The 8,504-nt window shown below is 39.0% G+C and overlaps 1 protein-coding gene across 1 annotated transcript in view; it reads right to left on the bottom strand.

Moving 5' to 3' along the window:
- Positions 1 to 409: 409 nt before the first annotated feature.
- The window catches only part of PLCB1 (phospholipase C beta 1), a 723,078-nt gene continuing 714,983 nt past the window's right edge, over positions 410 to 8,504 (bottom strand). Inside the window, exon 32 of the mRNA XM_012804065.2 lies at positions 410 to 1,955. Coding sequence (XP_012659519.1) covers positions 1,728 to 1,955 — 228 coding nt within the window. The 3' untranslated portion in view covers positions 410 to 1,727. The remainder of the gene's footprint in view (positions 1,956 to 8,504) is intronic.

Raw genomic sequence — 8,504 nt, forward strand, 5'->3', positions numbered from 1 at the left:
TGAAACAATATTCAGGACACAACTGATTTTTGCATTTGAAAATATTTTGCTAAGCTACAATCAGACAGGTTTATTCTAAAGTAAAATAAAGCTGTGAGTATCTTGCCTGTGGGATTTAACTTCAATGCTCTCTGTGTTATTCTCTAAATTATATTTTCCTCTACTGAATTATTCCTTCTTAGTTAAGATCTTTTGATAATGTTTTTGATCAGTGTTACCATGATATAATTTGTTTCTCTTAGGCCACCTAAAATAAGAACTGATAAAGACACAGCAAAGTGAACTAAGTGTGCTTAGCAAATGTGTAATGAAAGTTTTTATAATGTTAGAATAAAATTGAAATCTGCTAGACTTAAAAATTATGTAAGATACCAATAAATTTCCATATTGCTGTCTTAATATTCTGACTGCTAAAACAAGCTTAAAATCTGACATTAAAATCCGATTTTTGATCTTGCAAAATATAAATCAAATTTATTATCTAAGTTCTAAATCTATCTTGACTTGCATTAAAGGCTCCATCAATTATCTCTTAGTATTTCTATATAATTTACTACCCATATAATCTAGATGTTTGACCCTTTTCTTCTCTACCTATTTATCCCTGAATTTGATTTGAAGTCTGTGGAAGAGATGTGGGCCATTGCCAATTGATAAACACACATCTACAATCTTGTGTATTGTGTGTATGCACTTGTACAGCCAAGGGCATACATACAGATATATATACGTATATATATACAGGGAGATAATATATATAATTTATATGTGGGTCTTTGTATTCTCTAGATAAATATTCAATCTTCCTCTCTATATTAAAAATAAATGAACCATAAAAAATGACAGACAGCAAAATAACCATTGGAACCTGTTCACTCTGATTGAATTTCTGTTTAACATATATCAGCTTAACTATCTTTATTCAACATAACAGACCCTTTGTAGTTATTTGATCATTTCAGGCCAACAGCCAATGGATTCCCGGACTTTGAGTGCAAATAGTCAATTCAGATAGCACATGGCCTCAAGTGTGCAGCCACCTTGCTCATGCAGCCAAATATACTATCCATATGGCTAAGTCTTGGGATGGCTTCACTGGGCAAGGAGACAATCAAGTGATTTATTTTTTCCCAAAAGAAAACCAGCTTATTTGAATCACTAAGGTATCTAATAAAACTATGTCAGCAACAAATACACAGATGCCTCTATGATAAATAAATCAGCAAACTGCAAGCCACCAGTGCTTGCAAAGCAAAGGATGAGACAATTTAATATGCACATAGTTGCGGGGCAGTCAGGAAAAAAAATGCTGTTCCATAGTGTTAAATAATGCTATGCATTTCTCAAACTATTTCTATTACTTTGAAATACTTTACACTAGAGCTTCAAATAAAACCACGAGTTCAATTTTCTTCAAAGAAGACACTGTCCTTCATTAAATGTTCCATGGAGCCTGCAAGTTGCTTGCTTTGAATTTATTATTGGAAAAGAACAAAAATCTCACATACATGCACTCTTCACTAGGAGACCAGCAGTGGCTTCCACATGGCCCATGGAGCCTGAGCATGGGACTTCTGCATGGATTCTTCCGGAACTCTCCCTTTGGTGTGATTTTAGGCTAAGGGATGCTTCTCAGGAAGATGGTCCTGGGCAGTGATCTTAGTAATAAGAGGGAGTTGGATGGTGCCTGAGTGGCCATGCATATTCTGAAGGCCTGGCAGGAACAATCACAGGGGAGTATCAAACTCTTTTCCCGGGATGTCTCCGCCCAGCTCCTCGCTGGAGGGAGGCTTGTGGTTCACTTTTCTAGGGTCTGAGGACAGGGAGGGAGGGGCAGAACCGTGATTGCTGTCTTCACTGATCTTCCCTTTCATGGCTTCCTGCACAAACTCCAAAATCTCCAGGGGCAGTCTTTTGAACTTGTCTTGGTATTCTTGCTCCAGCTCCACCTGCAGCTGAGAGACATCAAGAGAGGAGAATGATTTGAGGGCATTTAGGTTTCTATTACCCACTCCCCACAGGCAGAGAAACTCTTTGAAAGACATGTACACAGGAGGGGACAAGGAATGAATTAAAGTGTCATTCAGTGGTCACCTGTAGAGAAGATGTAAAACTGTTTAGCTGGAAATATGATTTGTCCATAGCTGAAAGTCAAGTTCAGGTTATGTGTGAGAAAATAATGCTAAAGACTTGGAATAAGATGAATATATTTACAGACAACATGCACAACACACACAGGTGGGTCTTTAGGAAATGTTTATAAAAGTCAAAGACAATGATCTGAAGTTTTTGTATTTAGGGGTTGAAAGCTATGGATAGCCGAGCGTGCCAAGGTTGGGCGTGAATCAGGCTGGGGAGAGAAGCAGCTGATGGGAGTAGACAGGGCCATGTGGAGTGGACTTCGTGATCTAAACCTTCAGCCGGAGCCTGGGAAGGCCGTCTAGGTGCATCTAAAAAGCCGCTGGAAACTAGCTCACAAGCTCTTGGAACCAACCCTAACTTTTATTTTGACTTTTTTTATCACCTCTTTGTTGGATTCCTTTTCATTCTAATTTTTATTTGCCTTGTAAACCATTTTACCTACCTTTAAAACTGTCTTTTAATGTGCCTATTTTGTGCCCTGGAGAAATTTTCAGCCTTTTTTAAATGACGGAAACCTTACTTTAAATGAAGGCTTACATGGAGGCCTGGGTCATAAAATAGTTGTAAAAGTCAGGTTTCTCTGGTAAAAGTGGGGAGAGGGTGGGAACAGCAGGGAGAGTTGTCTGCCAAAAAGTTCTGCTGTGCTGAGTCCAGCTGAAAACCTGGAATCTTAAATAAAATTCTCTCCCCTTCTTGAACGGCAAAGCAGGGGGCATAATTTTAGAAACATCACACCAGACTAAGTGCTTCTTACCTTGGTTACGGGACTTGAGGCAACTTTTCTTAAGTTTACAAACTTTAAGGTATATACAAATCATCTGGAATCTTGATCTGAATTCAGGAGGTGTGGGGGAGCCCCGAGGTCCCACATTTCTCAGCGCTGGAGTGATTCTAAATTCCAATGAAGCCTCTCTCTTTGGCCACTCTGGGAGCCCCTGGCCTGGGTTCTATTCTGAGCTCCTGTTCTACTTTTCGTCTGGATGCTGGCTGTGTCTAGGTCCTCCGTCTGCAGTTTTCAGCCCGGCTTCTGGGGTTTGCCCACACCCTCAGGGCCTCCAGCGTGAGGCCAGAGTGCAGGGCATCCTGAGACCTCCTTGTGGACGGTGCCAGCAGCTTGGCAACATCCCCATTGGTTTAACTTCTTTCACTTCTGCTTCTACACCAGACACATTTTGTCAGCACATAGTAATTTAACTTCCATTAAGTAATCCTTTAGTCGTAACTTTAGAATCCCCAAAGTTATAAAATGTGGAATTTTCTTTTTAATGTGTGGCAAACGCATTGACATGCACTGATACTGATGCTATTTATCCCCCTTCATGTGACTGTCCCTGCACTTTACTGCAGATACATTAATTTATTTGATTATGAGACTTACTCAGGCCTCCCTGGAGTATTCCGCTCATGGTATATGCCTCACACCACCTTTCTACAATTAGGCAGGTTATTCCTTAAAACACCGGGTGCCAAGACTTTCAGATAATAAATTGTGGATCTTGTGCACATGATGTTTTTTTTTCCATATCAAAATACATCTGATAAAAATGGGGCAGCGCCTGTGGCTCAAAGGAGTAGGGCACTGGCCCCATATACCAGAGGTGGAGGGTTCAAACCTGGCCCCAGTCAAAAGAAAAAAAAATGATTTAGGCTGAATATAGAAAGTGAACTCTTCTCCACAGACATAAAATGTGGGGTGTTTATGAGTCTGTTGTGCTAGCATACAAATTCTAATAAGAATTGCTGGGCTATTATGGAGCACCTTGAACCCAGCCCCACACTTAGCACCAGCATAGGCAAATCACTGGAACGTCAAAGACAAGAGGACCACTTCTAAGTGGCAGCTAAATAATGTGTACGCATGAACTCAGAGTGTGGAATAATAGACATTGAAGACTTGGAAGTCTAGTGGGGTGGGAGGGAGGAGACAGATGAGAAATTATCTAATGGGCACAGTGTATCCCACTCAGGAGATGGTGACAAGCCCAGACTTCACCACTATGCAAAATATACCTATGTAACCAATCTGCACTTACATCCCCTAAATCCATACTCAAAAAGATACAGTGATGAGGACAACTGTCAATTCTTTCTATGCTGTACCAATAATTTAGAAGGAAGCAGAGCTTTTACAATGTTATACTCTAGATGAGTAAAATCTTAGCCTGGTGTTCAACAGCTTCCACTGAGGATCACTCAGACTTCATCATCAACTTACCGCAATTTTATTTCAGTAATACCTTTGATTAAAGTTTCATTTCCAAGGGAAGTAGGGGAAGGGAGAAAAGTAAATGACTCTGTCTTGAGAAAACGGCAGGTTGCTATTTTCATTTGTGAGCCTGGAGGACCTTAGCTGTGGATATATTACTGTACCAGACTAGCAGACAACTTCTCTTAGGTTAAATGTCATCAGTGGACAAGGCCCCGGAAGCGTGGTAAGTGTGCTGTTTCTTTCTTTTAATTATTAAAAAAGAAAAGGAAAAAGTGAAATGTGAGAAAATGCCAAATACTTAAACCAACACTTTTTGACATTTTAAAGTATTTAATTCTAATAAGAACTTAAATTTTAGTAACTCAATTTTAAGAATAATCTTTAATAACTCGTTTATGATCGTGGACCCAATTGTGGCTAAGTTTCACTTTAGTGGACTTTTCCTTTTATTATGAAATAGTAGTAGATTTTATTGCCTTCTAGACTAAGTCACTGACTCCTGACATAGTAAATGCCATATATTTCACTCTTTGAAAAAAGCCATCCATTTATTAATGAATTAATTTCAAAATTGTATTTATTATTACATTTCAGGGTAGAGATTTTTCTTTTTCTTCTTATCTACTTACGTACTTAATCATTGTAGGGAAATACGAGAAGTATACAGGGCAATGTCTGGCTCCGTTCCAACTAAGCCCCGTTCGTCTGTAGTCTAAAGCTATTCTAGACCAAGAATTACAAAACTGTTTACAGAGGCCAGGCAAGTCATGGACGTACAGTGAGCAAGCTCTGTGCTAGAAAGTGGTGGGGACTCTCAGGAGCTGTGGAGAACAGGCCCCATTTAATGGGGCTGCCAACAACTCAGTTCTATTTGAGACTTGTCAGATTCTTATTTTTCAACAGATGTCAGAAATCTGTATCTTCATGTAAGAGCTTCTGATTTTTTATTGTTGGCAATCATTCAAATCATAGGTGTGAGCCCCACGAGGCTGGTGGGTAGTTGGTCGTCTCTTTCCTAGCAGATTTAAATCTGGCTCAGACCAGAGGGCTCTGTCCATTCCACTTTGGACGCTCCTAATTTTCCCTCCCCACAAGTCTGAACTTACATGGTTCTCCACAGATCACTATGGCTTCTTCTTGATCGCCCCTGCACTGAGGTTCAGCGTCATCCTGTCTAGTTGCCACATTCTGATTCTGATTCTCAAACACGTGTTGAGTCTCTGTGCAACTCAAACTGTACGTGAGGTGGGAATGGTAGGTTGATTGCACAAATAGCAGTCATTCTTCACCCCTGCTGGTGGCCACAAACTTTGCATTATGACTTTGAAGCTCATTCTAGCTTCTTGAATCTGGGGAGGGAGGCCTTGTAGTTTGTTCAGGATGGGAGAATGTGCCAGAAGTGTTTGCGCTGCTGAGTGTACACTTCAAAAGGCCTGCTCTCACTGTCGGAAGCTTACTCAGCTGTCATGTAAACAAGCGCGGCCTCGCTCGCCAGAGGAGGAGACAAGTGGCCTGGTTGTACTTTCTTAGCCACCCCCACCCCCACCCCCAGCTAAACAGAGGCACGAGGAGCCTCCTGAAATCAGCTGAGCCTGGTCCAGATGAGAGTGGCCTGGCCAGTTCATAAACATGTGGACTTAGTAAATGCTTACGATTTTATGCCACTGAGTTTTGGGGTTGTTAGGCAGCAATATTATGGCAATAACTTCAAGGAGGGGGAATACAAAAAAGTCTCATGAAACTTTCATAGTTTATTTAATTTAATTCAGTTGGCTCTGCCTTTTCACTGCTGTGGCCTCAAAACACATTCTTGGGGGAAAAAGTCACCACAGGACAGATAGATTTTAAAGAGAAATCTGATTGTGCAGGCTATGTCTTGGAGATCTTCTAGTACAATATTAGCAAACATGAATTTGCTTAATGTTAAGTTTACAAAATCTCTTTTGGGGAAATGGACAAAAAAGAGGGGAAAACATGGTTGAATTTAACCTCTAATTTTAAAATGACTTAGAAATTAATATACCAGGCCATCGTCAGAGTTGGTTTTTTTCAGATATCAAGCCCACCTCTCCAATTTGATCTGCTGGACTCAGTTTTGAAGTTTCTCAGTTAATCTGATTTTCAAATGAGGTTTCCTACTCATCGCTTTGGTGAACTCTGCGTAATCAAGTAGAAAAAAATCAATACAGTTAACTTTAATGAATTCAGTTGTCAAAGATTTTAGCACTTGAGATGCTATTCTGCCTTGGAAATTCTTTTCATCTGTCTGAAAAACTAAAGCAGGGATTTGATCGAGTTAGGGGAAGGATTTACAGGCAAGAATGTAGGTGAAGACCAAGGAGCAAGCCAAATCACTCATGAAGTTAGCTTACAAACGGAGAACACACAAACCCCAGTAAAATACATGTGCCACAAATGTAAAATTAGCCAGGTTATTCAGTTATTTACTAGAGACAATCAAAATCGATCTCTGAGGGAAACAAATTCAAACCGGAGGACAATAAGCTATACTGGAATAACAAGAACTAATAAAACTTGAAACAAATGTGACTGGAGAACACGTAGACAAATACTTGCAAGGTTTTTACAATTTGGAACACATTTCTGACTCAGGCCATTTGGCCCAATGAAGGGTATTAAAGATCTTAATATAAAATACAAAGCAATTAAAATCTTGGGAGAAAATCTTGCTGATTCATTGTATAATCATGGGATATAGAGACGTTCATAAGCAAGAGAGAAAAATCATAAGCCAGAAAGAGAAAAATAGAGGTATATTTATATACACGAAAAGTATTATTTCTGTGAAAATTGAGCATAAACCAAGCAATCCATAGGAAAAGAAAAACAAATATAAAATATATACAGTGCATATGTGTATATATAAGCATCTCATTAGCAATCAGGAAAATTTTAAAGTACAACACTTTAAAAAATTATTATTATGGGTACATAATAGTTGTATAGAGTACATGTGATGTTTTGATAAAGACGTACAAAGTGTACTAATAAAATCATGGTAACTGGGGACCCACTACCTCAAGCATTTATCATTTCTGTGTGTTTGGAACATTCCAGTTCCACTCTTAGTTATTTTACGACATACCATAACTCACTGTTAACTATGGTCACTTTCTTGTGCTATCAGTCAGTAGTCAGTCTGTCTAACTATCTATCTAACTATATTCTGCACTCATTAACCACCCACTTCAGCTCCCCCACTTTTACCTAATGCTTTTTCTTTATTCTCTTCCATCTTCCCAGCCTCTGATAACCATCATTCTACTCTCTTTCTCCAGGAAACCAATGATTTGAATGTTTAGCTCCCACATGTGAGTGAGAACATGTGAGATCTGTCTGTCTGTGCTTGGCTTATTTCACTTAATGTTCTCCACTTCCATCCATGTTGTTGCAAATGACAGGATTTCTTTTTAATGGCTGAATAATATTCCATTGTATATATGTACTGATTCTCTTTATTCCTTGCACTGATAGACACTTAAGCTGCTTCCAAATCTTTGCTGCTGTGAGTAGTGTTGTGATGAAGATGAGAGTGCAGATATCTTTTCAGCATACTGAGTTCCTTTTTTTTTTTTTAGATATTCAGTATATCTAGCAGTGGGATTGCTGAGTCATATGGTAGTCCTATTTTTATTTTATTTTTTTATTAGATCATAACTGTGTATGCTACTACATTTATGGGGTACAATAATTTTATGTACAAGTTGATTTTATATACAATTGGAATGTTTACATTGAACTGGTTAACATAGCATTCACCTCACTTATTTAATTGTTGTGTTTAGACATTTATACTCCACTCTTAATATATTTGACATGTACCCTTGCAATATGCACAATAGGTGAGGTCCCACCAATTACCCTCCCTTCACTCATCCATCCTACTCCCTTCCCCTCCTCTTCTCACCTTCTTACTGGGCTATAATTGTGTTTTATCTTATGTATGAAAGTGTGGGTGATTATATATTGATTTCATCTCAAGAATGGAAAAAAAAATTTTTATTTTTTTGTGGAAACACCACACTGCTGTCCATAGCGGTGCAGGAATGTGCATAATTACCGCAGTGTGAGGGTCCCTCTTCTCTACATCCACACTGCTGTCCATAGTGGTGCAGGAATGTGCATAATTACC

The sequence above is a fragment of the Otolemur garnettii genome, unplaced genomic scaffold, assembly GCF_000181295.1.
Source record: "Otolemur garnettii isolate 467f Iridium unplaced genomic scaffold, OtoGar3 scaffold00025, whole genome shotgun sequence".
In the NCBI taxonomy this organism is placed as follows: Eukaryota; Metazoa; Chordata; class Mammalia; order Primates; family Galagidae; genus Otolemur; species Otolemur garnettii.